Genomic DNA, 20,048 nt, shown 5'->3' on the forward strand with positions numbered 1-20,048 from the left:
GGACAGTTAGGTGGGTTGATACTTTTTTCAACAAATTCGATCTAGTTCTCCTTATACCACTTAACGACATCCCGGTTGTAGTGGCAGCTTGCCAGGTCCGGCCAGAACTTCACCGGACCTTTGCGGGACCGAATGAATGGCAAAACCCTCTTCTGGAGACATTCTTCTTTATAAACATTTCCATTCATTGTGTCCCCAGTGATGAAAATCTTAGTATTCTTCCCACAACTACAGATCCCTTGCCAAATCATCAACTTACGATCAAATTTATCTGCGAAAACTAACTTGAATCTACCCGCAACATTCCCTTTACGCTTCGCAAGGTAAAATTTGTTACCGGGTATTTGTCCAAAATCCATTTTGACGTAAGTTTCGTCGACCATCAAAATGCATCCGTTGTACTTGGTCAACACTATCCCGTACAACTTCCTTGCCTGATTTTGGCAACCAGGTTTTGTTTCAGCGTCCTGTTGGGGTGTTTGCTTGCATGATACGACCGCAAGCATTCTCGCAAACAAATTCGTCGAGCTGTACTGTGGACCACAGTCTGTGGTTCGTCTTTAACTTTTTCGCCAAATCACGCAAGGAGATTCCTGGATTATTGTGAACTGATCGAATTACTTTTGCTCGCAGCTGCCACCTATGTTCCACTTTTACGCCTGGTTTGTTTTGCTCGATCCACCGTAAGAGTCTCCCGGTAACGTTGCAGCACCGAATTTACAGTCGATTTTGGATATTTCAGGAATTTCGCGATCTTTACCCCTGACCACGTCGGTTTCTCAACGTGAGTGTGCAAAATTTCCTCTCGCCTTTCGCGTTCCATCGTCGACCACTTTTGACTAACTGCTTCAATCTTGATGAAATTTTCACCACTAAGACCAAGCCCACCGGAAGTTGCTATTTCGGTCGGTATTTTAGGTGTCTTGATTGGTTGCGTTTTTATCTACTTACTGATTTTCGCACCAATTGTTGCGATCCAGGTTGGTATTTGTGTTTGTTTATTTTCTGATAGCGACGACTGCGTTGCTACCAGGTTGCTACATAAACGCATCCTGTAACAACCTACTGCTCGAATGCTATTTCTCGAATCAAGTTAGCAACTGTTGGTGCGATGATGGGTTGATAAATATGTTGCTGAATGTACTCGATTCGAGGTTTAGCAACCATTGGTGGGCCTGGTGTAAGCAAACAAACCATCCGGATCAAAACACTGACAATAGATTCGCGATGTGACAACTAGGGGCGCTGCAGTAAATGAAAAGATGCAACCAGATTCTATGTGAAACAGACTTTACTATTTGATTTTTCATTTTTATGTTCTTTTACATTTAATAGATCATAACTCTTGAAAATACCTCCTAAAATCTTTAAAATGGTAAGCTAAATATGTATAATGGAGACTTGAGTAACAAAAACGGAAAGTTACTTTCATCGATGGTTAAAATCTTTGAATGCGCTCAAGAGTCTGGTAGCAAATATAGTAAAACCAATATACCTCACTCTTCAAAAAACAAGGCGAAACATCAAGCACGCCATCCTATGGAGAAAGTTCTAACTACCATGTATAAACATTGACGATCTGCACTACTTTTGGCAGATTTTTGACTTGTAGGTGGCGCTGTTGCTGCTAAAGGTGGTGATGGCGGTACGATCAGTGGCTTTAGTAGGAACTTTCGTCAGTATGTGGTGCTGACATGCGTGTCCTTGATGAGATGTATGGAGAAGGCTGGCAGTGAGGTATATTTGTTTTAATATATTTGCTGGTAGGCTTAGCTCATTTCATTTGAGCATTGAATACGGTTTTTAAAGGAAAGCCTTCAATTTCAAATAAGCTTTATTAACTAAACACTTAAGCAAAAAATTTAATTATCGGTAACAATAATTAAAATTTTCTAAAGTAAAAATAAGAGTTTAACATTTTGCGGTCCAAATCTCATTAAGGCAAACTCGATCCAAATTTAAGATTTAAGCTTGAAATTGAGTTTTACCAAAATTAATGTTAAATAATGTTGAGCAATACACCGAGAAAAAATTAATTCCCTGCAAATTTTTTACGTGAAGATTCTTTACCGGCAAAAATTTTTCAAAATCAATCGAATGATCAAAATCCTATAAATCTAAAAGAAATCAGTTTTTTTCATAAAAAAAAATTGCAAGATAAACGAAAATTCAATTTATACTTGTGGTTTTTAACTGAATTTGTAACAAAACTAGCTTTGATTGAAAATCATTTGAAATTTTGAAATGGAATTTAAAATCAAAATTATAAATCGCGATCACTTGGGAATTGAATTCCTCGATGAAATAGTCAACTTAATTTATTTATCTTTATTATAAAGCTCTTTGTGTTTTTTTTTCAGAAATTTTCATCCCTTAGGATGATTTTTAAATAATAATTCTGGTTTTGCATTCCAAACCTGAATTTAAAATTTGAATTTTGAATCTGGATGTACATCCCAGATCAGAATGATAAATTTGAGAAAAAAAAAGGAAAATTTGTTGCAAATCCCTAAACTATGAATCAGTAATTTAAATTCGGAAATTTCGGCTTTCAATTTATTTAAAAATTTTAAACATTGATTTTTAAACCGACTTGTGAATCTGGATTGATATATGAATGCGAATGATGATTCCAAGTTTAAAATTCTTATTCACATTTTGAAACTTTGTTATGTTTGAATTCTGCACAAGAATTTAGTTTAAAAATATCGAATCTGAATATAAAATAAACTTAAGATGGTCTCAAATTTATTTAATATTCGGAAAATTAATATCAAAAGATTGTTTGTATGAAATGCAAAATCAAATTTGATCCTTTTTCAACTAGGATTTTAAAACTGCATTTAATTTTTAATTTTTAATGATGATTCGAATTGACAATCAACCAACTCTCTGAAACTGGATGCAGAATTTGAAAACAGAAAAACAATTTTGATTTTTTTAATTTTGAACCAGAACCTCAACAATTGAGAAAATTTTGAAAAAAGATAGCAAAATTCTGGACCTCGGATTAGTTTTCGAGGTTTTATAATCTTTTTCTGGGATGAGATTTTGACTCTTAAATAACCTTACTGAATCATCAAAATGTGCTTTGAATTTAAATTTATAGTGTAGCGTAAAAAACCTCGGTTGCTTTTCTGGACCCTCATGGGGGTGGGTTTAGCCCCCAAAAAAACCCTTTTCCTACGGCCCCAGCAAACATTTTTGTAGGTATATTTCTCAACAACTTCGTTATACGTTTCATACAAATTATAGAATGATCGTATGAAACTCTAAAAAAACAGCATTTACCTACCAAAGTGGAGGCAATATGCATACATATTTTCAACCTCTGGCTAAAGCGATAAAAGTATACGATTTGGACGATATTCGACACCATATTCATACATACTGAAAGAATGCAAGAGAGCACAGGTTTTTTCTCTCAACGCATGCGAATCGTTGCCAGGGATAATATTTGCTGCCTCTTCCATTGGGCAATTCTTGCAAATACACCATCTGATTTTTAGCAATCTGGTTGCACTGATGATCGCAGAGAGAACAACAAAGCTGTTCTATCACCTGACCCACGCGCGAGAAAAAAAATGGAACGAAATCGTCTTCAAAATCTGCAAACATGGCGGACTTTTTTCATATGCAATTTAAACCAGTAAAAGGTCATAACGATTTTTACGACCTTTCACTTGCGTTAGTTGGAATTACGATTCGCAGTAAAGTTTTTAATGACTTGAGTTATTATTTTCAATGCGATTTTTTGTTTGCTAGGGCCATGGTCACAGCCTACTACGATAAAAATCAAAACACTAACTTTTATGTTTGAGGAGATAGAGAAAAAATTTGTTCTACAAAGCTGTACTGCCGCTCATAGCAAGTCCGTCCCATTTGCGTTTTCATCATTTTTCAGTTTATCGCTGGAAACACTTTAATTTTATATGTTGTTTCAAGAGAAAACTTTCTTGTCAGTACTTTGTTCTGAAGAACATTTAAAAAAACCTCAAGTAAATTTGTCCCATTGGACGAATGATCGCAAGTCGGTCCCATATGGCATAAATCATCGCAAGTCGGTCCCACAGCCATAAGGGCCCAGCAAATGATTTTCAACAAAATTCAAACCAAAAAATAATCCTTCGAAAGCGGGAACCTTTCATAAGCCGTAGCTGAGTCAGATTCTGTTGATTACTTTGATTAAAAACGCATACAAATGCCGAATTATCGAAAGACTTTTTACGAATTTTCAATGCCGTTTTTCTCATTTCAACAAAAACGCAAATGGGACGGACTTGCTATGAGCGGCAGTGTAGATCTCTATCTGTATTCAGTGAATAGTTATTATGCTCTGATTTAGAAACATACTTTAAATTAGTTTTTTAAACTTAAGTATCATTATTTTTTAACTAACATAAATATGATGTTGACAAAATTTATTGACACACTCAATACTCACATTTTGCACTTAAGTCTGTAACGCATTTCCTTCCGAAGTTATCGTAATCTAAAGTTTCGTTTATCCTGATTTGTGCAAACTTCTAGGGTAAAATTGGAGAACTTCTAGGGCAGAATTAAACAAATTTATGCCAACCGTACTCAAAAACCGGCGAGGAGACATGTAATTTCTGGCTAAGAATGTAGTACTTAAAGCAAGCTTCATGATGTGGTGTTTAGTTTATGGATCCACTTGCCCCATGTTACCCCAAAAGTTTGCCAAATTAAGGAAAATAATAGGAAAGATTGGGGTATCATGGGCCACATGGCTTCATAACTTTTTTATCGTAACAGATAAAAAGAAAAAAAATAAATGGAATGGTTTTCTACATTTGTAAGTACCATTTGGCTTTTTTTTAATTTTTTAAATACATTAATTTCCCAAGTTCTGACTGTATAAAAATTTTTTTTTTTTTTGATTTTGTAAAACTGTGGGAAAACGTGGGCCACCAAATCCAAATTGACTAGATAACGTGAAAAGTTCATGAGTTGACCCAAAACTGAAATTTCATAATTCATTTATTCATTTTGAAGCAATTTCAGGTGAGGAATTAGAAAAGAGAGTTCTGTATGATCAAATAGTTCCTAAAACCTGGCTCGCTAACGTTTCGGCAAAATTCATTATATAGGATTAATGTTCGTCTCTAGTGCATTAGAAAAGATGGACAAAATATTGTTCATGACTCTTCATTTGGAATAATAAAAATTTACAGATAATAATTACATATTTTAAGCTCTGAATGTGTATAAAAACGCCAAAATATAGGTGGCACAAGATAGCCCACAAGCAATGATTTACAAATTGGTTGCGTTTGTGTAACTTATTGATGTTTCTTCAAAACTCCTTTTCCTCCTGAAAGAACTTGACAAAGCTAAGATCATACGCGTATGAGCATAATTTTGTTATGTACTTTAGGTCTCCCATGGATGCAATTTTGCGGGTGTTTGTTTAATTATGTATGTAAAATTTTCTAGGCTAGTTAAATAAAAGAAGCATATGATACGTACATAAGTCAACAACATATAGAAAAACATGCTTACGAAAAGCGACGACGATGACAGTTGGATTGAGATTTTTATCTCAACACACAGCTGAGATATTTAGAGTGGCCCCGTTTCCCCATGGTCCACCTTACCTCACTCTCCCCTTCTTAAATTTGCAATAACTTTGTCGTAGAGACTTATCCTTGATCTAGTGCAAAAGAAAAGTGGTAGAAATTTTGACACTTCTGGCAAATTTTGAGAATTTTACTATGCAAAAATGTTTTCAAGATCTTTGACAGTTAAATCTTTTTACAACACTGTTTCTATTTTAGTCGGTTTAGGCTGATAGGTTGTTTTTGCATCACAGCATGCGAAAATAGAACACGTGTTGTAAAAAAGGCCTCAGATCTTGAAAATTTGTTTGCATGGTAAAGTTTGCAAAATGTGCTACAAGTGTCAAAATTTCTACCACTTTCTCCCAAAACGAGAGAACTTGCTCTTAATGATTTTATTTTTATTGTAGTAGGCTGTGAATAATGTTTTATGCTTTTACGTTATGTGAAACGATCTTACTGTTCTGAAGACATCTTGAAGCTGAAATAAAAGACAAAAACACTAGGGAAAAAATTCCATTTTAGGCCCTTGAGAAGGCCATCCATCGATAGATCCGTTCTGGTTTTCAAAGGAGCTTTTCTAAGTGATTACATATCTACCATCTTTTTTTCGTTCGCACTGCTAGAGTCCGCTTGTATGGGGCGAACCATGCCTACTAATGTGTGGTGGTAAATGCAATTATATCTGTATCTACCACTTTCTAATACTTGAACCGTGCCGATCAAAAATTTGGTACCATGTGATGAAAATGCTTGTTAATAAAATTCTTCTCGAATATATTCATTATTTTTCATTTCTTGTAACTTTAAATCCGACTATAAAATTTCAAAATCTTGAAATGTTTTTGCTAAAAAGAACATTTTTTTCACCTAAAAGGTCGGTCCCCTAATAACTAACGGTGAGTAATTTATTCGTAAAAAACACACATTTTTTAGCTAAATTTCTTATTTCATATTTTACCATGAAAGTATCAAAATATGTGATTAAATACTAAAAACTGTTATTTAAAAACTCATTTCTAGTTTTACCAGTGATCAGAAAAGTTGAAAATAATTGGTTTGGCATTCAGTTATTTGGATTGTTTTTGAGACTTTTTCTTCCAAAAGACAATTGTAAATCTGCTGTTTCTTCGGAAAAAATGAATCTATTTCTCGGACAATCCCTATTATTTTGTTACTTGCGGACCACGGTAACAAGGAAAAAATCAATTTCCTAATTTTTTAACGCTCCTTTAATTCGTTCGAAGTTGGATGGACACGTTTTAAAATCCTACAAATACAATTCTTCTAATGATAAAGAAATGTTTGAGGATAAAAACAGTAGCTTACGTTTAGTAATTTCTCCCTATACTTCTTCCTGTCTTGATTCCAGCAATGAGTTTCCGCTAACCACCTTTGATATGAAATATGCTTAGTTAAATAAGTTGCACAATTTCTCAACTAATTTCTCACCTCTACTCAATTCAGCTTTTGCGGGTAATTTGGCACTTTGAAAACTGTGTTCCCGCGTAGTTGCCTCCTTTACTTGAGCGATCGCACTTCAGTTTCACCTCCGTTCTATTACTTTAAGCTAGCACTTTTGCCCTAGGATTTAGAAACTTTCTATTATATTTATGTATAAAGTTCTCTCGTGTACGCCTATGCCTACCTCAATTCGTAAGAATAGATAATATTTCACAATGCAAAACAGGTTATTTATAAGAAACTTGTTAAATATGCCGCTATTGAAACTGATACGCTAACACAATCTCTCCGTACTTGTTTGTTTTGTTTTGTCTTTTCCTCTAGCTTTGCCGCCTAATTTGCTGAACTCACTTCTCACTTATGTTTTCGCACTCATTATGTCATTCATTTATCGACCTGTCATTAAGATTAGATGCGTTCAATGCCGTCAGTTTCAGTGTCGGTCAGTTCAATGACAATCCCTCTAAAGTCTTTTTGAGGACCTCAAACATCCCATTATTTTGTTGAAAGATAAAGGTTATAACCATTCTATTAACCGTAAAGGAGATCAAGCCACTGTCTAGAGGTTTTGAATGATTACATTTAATGAATTTATGTAAATCTTCTTAAAACTTCCAAACTTCAGAAGTTAAAGTTCAATGTTCTAGTTTGCAATATTTAATATGAAGTTTGTTCTTCACATGTGTGAATTTTCACATCTTCTCGCACTCCTCGTATTGTGTAAGCTTTTTGCTTTATATAATCATCTCATTTGTATCTTTAAAGTGATAAGTTAGGTTAATGAAGCATTCAAACGCATTAATTTGCCCGGAAATGGCTTACTGATTGTCATCTTATTCTTCCTTGGCGCGTGCAAAAGCCCCACAAATCCAACCAAAGCCCAAAACTGTTAAATCTAATTTCCAACAAGCCAGGTAAACAATTCTAATAACGATTCCAATTTTCTCCCTCCTCTCCCACAGATGAAGCTGCTAGTGTTAGTGCTGGCGTCGATGGTCGCCGTGTGCCTAGCCGAACCGAAGCCGGCCATCAACGAAGTCAAACCGAACCAGCCCCAGCAGAAGCCGGGCCGATTCCTATCACTGCCAAATGCAGATAAATGCGCGTCACGTAAGTACCTTTACCTTACAGCTAATAGTTACCGTAACTTGTATTATCATCGACACGTCTGGTTCGGACAATTCATGAAAAATGTACGTCCTACGTGTGTACTTTCAGTCAGTACCGACTTATACTATCCGGTTCACTGACAACCGGTGAATACCGAATTTCTTACGTCTGCCCGGTGTTAGATGGACGATTATTATTTACGTAGGTATACCTACTTCCAGAACAATCTTTTCTGTGTAATTGAATTTGAGAGACAATTTTCAAGTGAAAATTACGTATATGAGATCAAATGTTTTTGAGAGGCTGAGTCTCTTCGAAGGTCTCTCGTTTTTGACCAGATAACTTCATAGAATTTTCGAGAATGCTAGATAGCTTCAAAGTCACATACGCAAATCGTAGATTGCGCCATCAAGAGTTCATGAGAACGCAACCGTCAAGAATTCGTCTAGGTCTAACTAATTAGGAAACCGGCGCACGCAAAATTGCACAATCTCAATAAGAGACCCGGCTCGCAGAAGAACGTGATCAGAAGTTGATCAGCTGTAGCCGCGCAGAGCTCACGGCGCGCCCCTCTCTTTTCTTAGGTTGACGTTCTCAATGAGCAAAACGTGTTCCGAAATGCGCTGATTTTGTGTGCCCCGGCCAGTAATGCTAGGCCGGTGACGACGACGCCTTACGTAACTTTTTTCTTCGAAACGGAACCAGATTGACTTCCCCGTGGAGAACGGGAGACCCGACAAACTGGAAACATTAACAAAAAGTGTACTTAGGTACTTGGTATGGTGCATTTCAATTTCATAAACCGCAATCATGACCGACAGCAACAAAAGACTTCAACTTTTTCTGCCAGGTTTCCCGTTTGTTTGCTACTACTTTTTTTCGTTTGTTTATCGCAAAACCGCTTCGATCGACGACGTCGATCGAGACGAAGCCGGTTACTTGGAAGAGTTTCCCAAAGTTATGATCCCGGATGTGTATCTATCGTTACTCGCTCACTCACTCGCCGGAAAGCGCTTACTCATGGCAGAAAATTCAGAGCTCGTGTTCCACCGTACTTAGGCTTAGGCTTAGTAAGCGTTTTGCCTCTGTATTAGATAAACGATACTCGAACGAAAATTAGCGATCGAGTGAGTGATCGCACCCGAGCCTCGATCATCATTTATTTAAGATTCGAAAAAATCACGTGTGAGCAAGCGACGATTGGAATCTGGTTGGTTTGTTTGTTGATTTCATGAATCGATTCATATCGTGTGGAAGATGCGCCTCTCGGTTTCCGTTCGATAGTAATGAATATTGCATTTTATTTGACAGTATAATTGTGGCCGGCCTATTGAGTAACCAATCTGACGCGAGAATTTATTGCCAACAGTAACAGGTGTTTCTGGTAGTATTTTCTACTAGGTAATTGCCTAACGTTAGTGTTTCTAAATAGAAGGGATGAAACTATTTTAAGACGATTAAAATCTGATTATCAATTCGAGAATTGAACGATTTTGTTTTTAAAGGAAATTTACAATCCGCCGTGGTAAAAGACCTCTACTGTTAACGATCCGGAGCCAACGTCTTCACTTGATCCCAGTCAAGATTCTCGTTGACAGTTCGGATTTCGGCGCCTAGGCTTCGATGCCACGGGTTTCTGGGTCTGCCTCTTCGTCAATGTCCTTCTGGATTCAATTCTAGCGCCTCTCTGCAAATCTCGTTCTCATCTCTTTGCAGCGTGTGCCCAATCCATCTTCACTTGTGTTCCGAATCTCGATTTCTAGCGGCCTTCGATGACACCGGCGATGTAGTTCCTCATTTGAGATCCTGTTGCCAGGTCTCCAAGCACGGATGATATTCCGCAGGCAGCGGTTTGCAAATACTTGCAGTTTTCGCGTCGTCACCGCATATGTGCACCAAGTTTCGCACCCATACAGCAATACGGATTTGATGTTTGAGTTGAAGATTCGGATTTTCGTTCGAAGAGAGATCTGGCGTGACGAGTTTCGGAGACTCGCAAACTTAAATCGGACCTTCCTGACCCGGGTTTTGATGTCTTTCTTTGTACCACCATCAGGCGTAATCTGGCTACCAAGATACTGGAAACACTCCACTTTCTCAACCTGTTGCCCAGCTACCATGAAACTGGAGGATTTCCTGTGTTGATCTCCATCGCCTTGGTCTTTCCGGCATTGACTTTTAGACCTGCTGCCATGGAGCTTTTGGTGAAGTCGTCGAGTTTGCTCTGCATATCCGGTTGTGTTTGAGCGAGCAAAACAATATCATCAGCTAGTTCAAGGTCGTTCAGTTGCTCCACTGTTGATGGATTCCACGGCAACCCTCGGTTCAGTGCACAGTCGATCGACCCAGTCAGAATCTCATCCATTACGATTAGAAAAAGTAGCAGATTCATCCCTGTCTCACTCCAGCAGTTACCGGGATAGGCTCGGACAAGACACCATCGTGCAAAACGTTGCACGAAAATGCCTCGTATTGTGCTTCGATGAGATGGACTAGTTTCTTTGGAACTCCTCGTCGCCTTAAAGCTGCCCAGAGTTTTCATGGTTAAGTCGGTCGAACGCTTTATCGAAATCAACGAACACCAGCAGAAGAGAGTCCTGGAATTCGTTGATTTGATCCACTATTATTCGTAGCGTTGTGATGAGATGATCGTCCGGATCGGAATCCAGCTTGTTGCCGTCGGAGGGTAGTGTCAATTTTCTCCTGGATCCTGTTCAGGATCACTTTTCAGAGTACTTTGAGAGTTTTACAGATAAACGTTATGCCTTGCCAGTTATTGCACTTGTAAGACTAGCCACTAATCAGTCGGCAGGCGTCCCAGAGATTCCCTAAACAATCCCTAGGGTCGGCAAGCTTACTGAATAAAATGCAAAATGCAGAGAATTTCCGGAGGAAGAAACAACTCCACCTTCTAGCTTAACACATTAATTTATTGGTTAACAATCCAAGCTTGGTTTTATTTGCCCACCACTTCACAATATAAAAATAAGGTTTTATCTGACCTGTTGCTGCTACCACCTGGATCCAATCCTCGTTGCGGTTCAACCTCGGGTTCGAAGAGGTCGGAGCCTTGCACCGACGCGGCGATTTGTTGATGGCGTCCTCGGTGAAACGACTCTCGAGAGGCGTAGCGATCTTACGGTGAGTTGTGTACCTGGCCCCACCTGGGGTGCTGTAGAAGCGAACAGTCGCACGGTAGGTTGTGGCGTACCTGGCCCCACCTTGGGTGCTGAACCAGGCACGGAGTTGTTGTTGGCCTGATCCGAAGTTCGCCGGTGGGAATTCAACCCAAACCAGCGACGGATGCGATGCGGCAAGTCAACGGCTGATTCAAATCCGATGTCGGAAGATTTGAATCTCCAAGGCCGCCGAGGGGTTTATCGTTGTGTAGCGGCAGATATAACCTCCAACAGCAGCGTACAGGCGGGTGTACCGGCGGATTCAAATTCAATTGACGGCGACGAATCAGGGTTGGAATTATATCCAAAAAAAGCGGGGTCCTAAATATAGGATCCAAGGATTAGTTATTGGGGTTTATCGGCGAGAGCAAAATGGCGGGTTGTACCTGATGTCCAAATATTTCGGCTTCTGGTATTGTAACACTTTATATTTGGTTCTGTGTTGTTTCGCCAGAGTTTGAATCCAAAATGCCGATGGACGTTATTCTCGGCAGGCTTTGAACTCCAACCGGTCGTTGCTCTCACCTCGCGGCTTTTCTTGCCTCGTCTAATTTGGTTGTTCGCCGTTTTGCCTCTTCGCTTCGCTCAGGTAGCTTACGGTTTCTGGTGGTGAGTAGTGGAACCGGAAGTGATGGCTGCGTACTTTTCGCCTTCTGGTTAATGGTCTCGCCTTCCAGAGGAATAGTTCAACCCCCAGAAATCCCACTGCATACGATAAACTACAATCTACACACAAAATCGCTGAGACCTCTTTCGAGAGACTAGCAACGCTTACACACTCTGTCAGGTCTCCTTTATTCGGGACCTTTACGAGGATACCCTGCATCCAGTCGGCCGAGAATGTTGCAGTATCCCAGATTTCAGCGAAAAGACGGTGCAACATTTGTGCTGACAAGGCACGGTCGGCATTCAGCATTTCAGCAGGGATGCAATCGATCCCAGGTCCTTTATTGGATTTCATGTTTTCGATTGCTGCTTCTATTTCAGTCAGCGAGGGCACTTCCGAGTTGACGCCATTAATGCGACTTACTGTTGAAGCTTCGAGCTACGGGTTCTGTTGGCCATCGCTATTCGTGAATCGGAAGAGTTGTTCGAAGTGCTCAGTCCATCGATTGAGCTGATCTGTTCGATCTGTCAATAACTGACCTACTCGGTCTTTCAGCGGCATTATAGCATTAGTCCTTGCACCACTAAGGCGGCGAGAAATGTAATAAAGTAATCGGATATCTCCATTGGCGGCAGCTCTTTCTCCCTCTTTGGCTAGGGAGTTTGTCCAGGCTTTTCCAGCTCCACATATCGTAAGCGGGTGGCTGCATTGACTGACCCGGTATATGCCTGCTCAATTCCGACTTTCGCCTTTTCCGATCATCGATCAACCTCCAGGTTTCATCCGCCTTGGAAAAAGAAGTGAGTGTATACTTCTTCTTCCACAGACTTTGGCGAGAGTACCATGGCTCGTGGTAAAGGCATTCTTGATTCCACACCATTGTCCTTCGAATGTTTCGTCTGTAGACAGTTCCGATGCTCAGGATTCAAGTTGTGCAACGTATGCCGTTTTCATCTCTGGATTCTCCAACCGGCGGACGTCGGATCGACACCCGACTTTCTACTCGCGCCGTTGGACACGTGCAACTCTCAGTCGTATCTCGCCAAGGACGAGGTGACGGCCAGATGCAATGTCCGCCCTTCGTTAGTTGTGGCCATCAAGAAGTCTCCTTCTCCTTTTCCGGCTAATGCAGATGTGGTCAATTTGATTTTCTGTTCGGCCATCTCGAAATACCCAAATGACCTTATGTGCTGGTCGATAGGAGAAGAGCAATCTACCGATCATCATGTTGTTATTGCCACAAAATTCTACAGACAGCTCTTCGTTTTCGCTCATCTGTCCTAGACCATGGCTCCTCATGATATACTCAAAGTCCAGATTATCGGAGCCACTCATGGTGTTGAAGTTGCCTAAGTGGATTTGAATGTCACCCTTCGGAATTTTCTTGTGTTCTCCAGTGTTAGGCCAACGGACTTCGCTCAGTCCCAATATCTCTAGCTTGAGGCGACTAGCTAGCTTGTTGGGCAATGGTTAAAACGTTCCAAGTTCCAATTCGTGTTCGTGTTTTCATGCTAAAAGTTGTCTCCAAAGTTTCAGGTCGTTTATTTCTTGTCTCAGTTTTCATAACGATTGATTTTTCAGGAGCAGTAGGTTGTTAGGTCCCTATCCGCGATGAGGCTGCCATCTTGGACTAAGCTGGCGGAAGCCGCATTTGATAAATTCAGTTGCTCGCTGCAAGACACACGCCGGGGAACAGTCTGCATGCGACCAAAGCATCCACCGGGGTTGGGTACTCGATCTCCGCTTAGGTTACTCGCATCCCAGCCGGCATCACGGGGAGGTTGAGATAGGAGTTGTGATACATATAACTTCTATGGGGCCTCGTGTTGTACATTATCCAACATTGGCCAGCCCTGAAAATTCCTTTTTTGCCGTTAAATTGTAGTGGGAATTTATCGGCAAAAATAAATTTAAATTTGGCTGAAACATCCCCCCAAGCCGTTGGCAAGTCGAATTTCTGACCTGGGATTTACCCGAAGTCAACGTTGACATAGATTTCATTGTCCATCAAAAGACATCCGTCAAACTTGGTCAGCACCTGGTCGTATAGCTTCCGAGCACGAATTTTGCCAAACTATTCTGTTTTATAGTTCGATTTGACTGTTTGCTAGCTCGATACGACTTGATTTCTTCCTGGAGTCGAATTCTCCTCACGCTACTATTGGAATTCCCATTATTTTTTTTTAAATCTCGCCACGCTGTTTCCGGTCGACACTTCCACTCAGACGATTGGCTTGAAGCTTCCAAATCATCGCCAATGTTTCCTTATACCGATATGATTATGATAACATGCCATATGGTATTTCTATTTCTGGGCAATTTCAGTTGTTTAGCTAGCCTAGATACAAACTACAATGGATTTTCCAAATAAGTGTGTACAAATTACACGATGTGTACACGATGAAATTGTCACACACAAAATTGATTCGCCAAATTCGAGTTTTCGTCCGATAGGGATTGAAAAATAACTATTAAACTTAATTTTACCATTTTACTCGTATTTTATTCACAGTCTATATTCAAATGCCCGCACCTTGGCTCTAACCCCGGCAATAAGATTCTGCACAACCTGTGAATCAACCGTTTTTTGCATGTAAACCCATACTTTCTTCAGTTCCTCGACTGTCTTCACTACCTTAGGTCGTTTAAGAAGGTTCTGCTTCATAATCGTCCAGTACTTCTCGATGGGGCGGAGCTCCAGAGTGTTGGGAGGGTTGAACATTTTCGGCACGAAATTGACCTTATTGTCCGCATGCCACTTCAGCACGTCCTTGGAGTAGTGGCATGAGGCCAAATCCGGCCAAAAGATTGTTGGGCGTTTTGGGAGTTTTGGGTATTCGGGAGAGGAAGCACCCGCTTCTGGAGGCACTCTATCATGTACACCTGTCCGTTGATCGTGTCCTGGGTCACGAAAGGTGCACTCCGCTTCCCGCACGTGCAGATGGCTTGACAAACCAGGAATCTATTCGCAAATTTGGACATTTTCTGAGTGCGGACATGCTCCGAACTTATCCTTGGCCTTGGCCTTCACATATGTTTCGTCGTACATGATGCAGCATTCAGTTTTGGTCAGCATGTTGAGGTACAAGTTCCTGGCACGGGGTTTGTCGGACTTGTTCTGCTTCTCGTCGCGATTAGGGGAATTTTGTACCTTGAACGTTTGAAACCCAGCCTGAGTTTTGGCCATCTGGACAAAACTTCGGCTTAGGTACAGCTTCTTAGCTACACCCAGAACGGAGGCGTTCGGGTTTCGGTTGAAGGCCCCAGCAACGCGGTTGTGATTTTTGGTGTTATACGGAATACTTTTTCCTTAACTTCGGTGGTCAATCGTTCCTCGAACCGCTTAATCACTCGCGACACCGTAAAATTCGCGATTCCCAAAGTTTTAGCGATGTAACGATGCGAAAGTTCCTTGTTCTCGTAATGAATGCGCAAGATTTTATCACGCACGAGCTGTTTTTTCGACTCCATTTCCGCGAGTTTTGATCACAGGACTTTAAAACTTGCAGGAAGTAAACAATGCACTATAAACTAAATCCACCCAAATTTTCATTAAATTCTACCCAATGGTTACAAAGTTAGAGCAATTTCATAGTGGACACCCTTTACAAACTACAATCGATTTGCGGGATGTCAAAAATACATACGTAAAGCTGACAAAATTTCCGACACGTGGGCGCCAAGAACTCCCAAATCCGTCCACCAGAAACGCCATAATATGGGCAAAAGTTTGTTCCAATTATAATAAAGCAAGCTTTACATTACGAGGTTTCCAAAACTACAAATCGGTTGAAAATAAGGGAGATATAGTGGTTTTAAGCGAGGAGTGTAAAAACGACACTCAGGGTCTGATAAGGGTTTTTTTTCCTGGGCTTTCAGGGTGCGACCATAATGATGCAGATTTGAAGATTTCAATAATTCGTTGAGGGTCCCCGAAGAAATTGCTTTATTTGAATGCACTCAAATAAAGTTACAAGCCGTCAAACTTCCAATAGCGTCATATTAACACTCAAGAGCGGATAAGGGTTAGATAAGAGATACAGGTACACAAGTATCAACACATTCTCTGGTAGCCAGGCCACTCTTAGAGAACGCACTGCATACGTTCAGTAAGTTACTAAAAATAGTATGGGAGTGTATTGTTGCCAGGTGAGTTCTAGGCCCCTGCGGTACCCTAGGGAACGAAGAACAAGACCATCTTGCTAGGGAAGATCTCATGGCCTGTTGATTGTAGGTACGTGAATCTTTTTGCGGAGGTTCGCATGTTCAAATTATTAAGTGGAGTTTCTTCTGATATTAGAACTTTACCTACTACACAACGTTACAGTTTGCTCGCTCACTAGCGTAATTTTAAAACTATACTGCTGACAGGCTTGAGGAATGTGCATTAGAGTGCCCCAAATGACTCATATGACCCAAATGAATTGATCCTAGGCCTAGTACAAGGTCTCATGCCAAATTTGGGCCAGATCGGATCACGGGAAGGGATCGCTCAACGAGCCAAAAGTTTGTATGGGGTTTTTGGACATTTTGTTCGGGAGGAATACGAAAAATCCAGTTTTTCATGAATAACTTTGGTCCCCTTCGGCCGATTTATTTAAAAAACGGTTTTTCTTAAAGCTTAAACTATGACAAATATTGCATCCGAAGATTGCATTCGATTCAAGTTAATCCACAAAAATAGTTATCTTTTTTAAGGGTGTTATTCATCATTATTAATGAGAGACACTGCTTCGAACATTTGGAGGCAGCATTAACGGTGATGAATATCCCCCTGGAAAAAGTTACCCCATTTTTGAAGTTCAATAACTTTTTTATCATAAGTCGAATCGAAATGCAGTCTTCGGATGAAATATTTGTCATAGTTTAGGCTTTAAGAAAAACCGTTTTCAAAAGAAATCGGCCGAAGATGATCAAAGTTATTTATTAAAAATTGGATTTTCATGTTCCTCCCGAAAAAAATGTCTCAAAATCCCATACCGACTTCTGGCTCCTTGAGCGACCCTTTCCTGTGATCCGATCTGGCCCAAATTTGGCACTAGACCTTGTACTAGGCCTAGGATCAATTCAAGCTTGCGGCGCATAACTTTTTCAAATGTCGAATCATTTAGGGCACTCTAATGCACATCCCTCAAGCCTGTTAGCAGTTTAGTTTTAAAATTACGCTAGTAACCAAACTGTAACGTTCCGTAGTAGGTAAAGTTCTGATATCAGAAGAATCTCCAATTAATAATTTGAACATGTGAACCTCCGTAAAAAGATTCACTTACCTACAATCATTAGGCCATGAGGCGCATAACATTTCACAAGCTTGAAATTTATCATACAAATTTGGGGCAGTATAATGTGCATGTAAACTGTATTAAACGATTTTATACACCTATTGCGCAGCACAACATAATTAACAACTACCCATAATCGGAACCTCCATAGAAGCGGAAAATATTCCACCTGGTTTTCCAAACTGCGTTTAGCTAAGTCGAGAGTGATTTCTCAATTTCAAGCATCAAAAATATTGCTCTGTTCAGCCCAATCGACCGAAACAAATTCGAAGAACGCCCCTTCGATTTGGTTGACTGAATTGAATCTCCAACTTCAAGTTGGGACGTTCGTTCAGCTTCGTTTCTAGATAGAAACAGATTAAGGCTCCCTCCCCTCGGGAGGTCATAATTAAAATGACCCAGATGTTGAGCCGATTCTGAACCTACACACGGTTTCAATGGCGACATTCGTACACTCAAACAGGTCCTGGCTAGCCAATGGCTTCCCCCGGAGACGACGGACGACCCACAACGGACAGGTTATGGCTCTCAAGGGTGAAAGGACGGTTTCGGACTCTACCTTGTTTTGTGGATGATGCATTTTTAGCAATTGTGGAATTCTCCGACGACACGTTCGAATGTCAACGGCTCTTTCATAAATATGCTTTTGGAGCGAGAGAGGGATGTCGAAAGAAGACCATTTTAACCGGTAAAGCTGGAAATCGGGACAGGGCAGTGTTGAGGTCTCTCGAGGGCTCCGGCAACCTTTCATATCGTGATCTGCTCTGATGTTGTGGTCGCAGCCCCAGAGGTAGAAACGTGATTTGTTTGTTGCTGCTGCAGCATCAGAACGATCGTTGCAGCATTCAAGCGACAACACAGTGGCACGCGATTCAGAATGTGCAGATGATCTTTTTCGCGGGGGTGCTGTAGGATTTGCCAACGAAATATCGTTTCAGCTTTCGTTGCAGTTCATTTGCAAAATGCATTTTGCCCGAAAGGTCAAAAGGATTGAAGATCGCGTTAATTTTGCAGTGCTGATCTCAAGTGGAGCGTTGCATTCTCCGATTTAAAAAACTGGAAACCGGTTAAGTGGTCCTCAATAAGTGGAAGGCGAGCACTTCAAAACAGAAGCAATTTTGCCCTCTGATTGAGAATTAAATCAGCTGTTTTTGTCCGAAGGCTCTTCACCTTTTGGCTTGAAAGGTTGACTTTGTTTGTCTCTCTCGAGTTTGCTTTCTAAACTTTACCAGTAAAGCCGTAAGCGAAAACGGAATATAATTGAACCGAAGTCGTTTGAATGAAGACAAATCTCACGCGATCGCCCTGACCTTGAAACAGATTGGGAACAGACCAAACAGAAGCCGCAATTCTGTTATCATTCTGAATCTGAAATGCTGATGAAATTAAACACTCAAGTAAAGGAAAAAATAAAACACTTTATTAGCAAACATTTGGTAATTCGTGCCCAAATAAGATGATCTTTTTAAAAATTTGAAGGGGACAAATGTAGGATTTCTCTAAAAAAAACTTCGGGTTCGTCGCCTTCAACTTATGGCGTTGAAGTTTCCATCATCAAAGTAGGGTGCGATCTGTTTTCAGTACAGCGACAGTACAGCGAAAAGTTTGGCTATTTGAAACAATTTTAAAAAGTTTACGCTTTCTTTTATTTAATTGATACTCTGGTGATATCTTAATTTAAGAAAGTATTTCTTAACTTTTAAGAAATTTTACTCAGTAAATGATAAAAATAACATACCGGATGACGAAACGAACACCAAGAAGTAGGAAAAAGTGTAAGCAAAAACCACAAGTCTATTCGGAATTTATGGATTGAGATCAGAAAAAGTCGTCTTGTTATCTGTTGTTTATAAATTTATTTAACTTTATTTTACAATAATTCCGTGAACTGCCCAAAGGTCTGCAATTAAAATAATTAACTCAAAATTCAGATTTGAAAATTGTTCAATGGAAATTTCATAGGATAATCCAAAATGAAGTGTTTCAGATTACTCATATGCCATATTCCAACTTCAGTTATCGTAAACTACTGCAAAGCTAAAACAATATTCCCTGACATAATTTTCTCACCATAAATTTTCGACAACGCTTTCTTATACTAAGGAAACTACTCGAAGCTTCGGCACGAAACTTTTAACAACTTTTTCAACAAACTCTCAATCATATCGGGTTGCCGAGTTGCTACGGTTCCAAGATTAGACATTTATAAGGTTAGGCCACGGGCAATTCTACGCTCTGGCTCCGACTCAGCTCATGAATAACCAATGAAATTTATGCCCAAACGGCGACTCTGAATGAATCAAGCGAAATAATAAAACACAACAACCTAATCCCAAAAGATATATGGTGAGAAAATGTCCGCGCTGCACTTTTGATGCAGCCCAAGCTAGCTAACAAATCAAGAGGTCTCGAGGTGGAAGTTGATTGGGGCAGCAGCCGAATGAAATCTGGCATCAATGGTCTCCTAAAATCAAAACTGCTGCAACTTACACTTATCTGACCTCCGGTTTAAAGTGCCCAGATTAGTATAGCTGGTCGGAGTCATTCAAATTGATGATTGTTTCTTGAATGGTGGTGGCTGATTTAGGTAGCCAGCCGAAGGCATTTTGTTTTTTGCCAAACAACTTATTATTAATGTGGGAAACAGATAGTTTTACATAGTCGTTTGGCGGTTTGGACCGCCACTGAGTTACTATACTGTTAAGCGGAAACTCGGTAATAGGAATAGTCTTTTTTCTACTATAGGCTCGCGCAGATCAGTGACTAAATGTCTAGAATGAATAACTGCTTGAATATTTAGGACAAACAACTCAACAAAGGTTGAACA

General features: G+C 40.1%; 1 protein-coding gene across 1 annotated transcript in view; it reads left to right on the forward strand.

Annotated features, from left to right (window-relative positions):
- The window catches only part of LOC129744595 (uncharacterized), a 49,272-nt gene that overhangs the window by 20,538 nt on the left and 8,686 nt on the right, over positions 1–20,048 (forward strand). Inside the window, exon 2 of the mRNA XM_055737212.1 lies at positions 8,006–8,153. Within this exon, the coding sequence (XP_055593187.1) occupies positions 8,006–8,153 (148 nt within the window). The remainder of the gene's footprint in view (positions 1–8,005; positions 8,154–20,048) is intronic.

This window comes from Uranotaenia lowii, chromosome 2 (assembly GCF_029784155.1).
Source record: "Uranotaenia lowii strain MFRU-FL chromosome 2, ASM2978415v1, whole genome shotgun sequence".
Taxonomy (NCBI): domain Eukaryota; kingdom Metazoa; phylum Arthropoda; class Insecta; order Diptera; family Culicidae; genus Uranotaenia; species Uranotaenia lowii.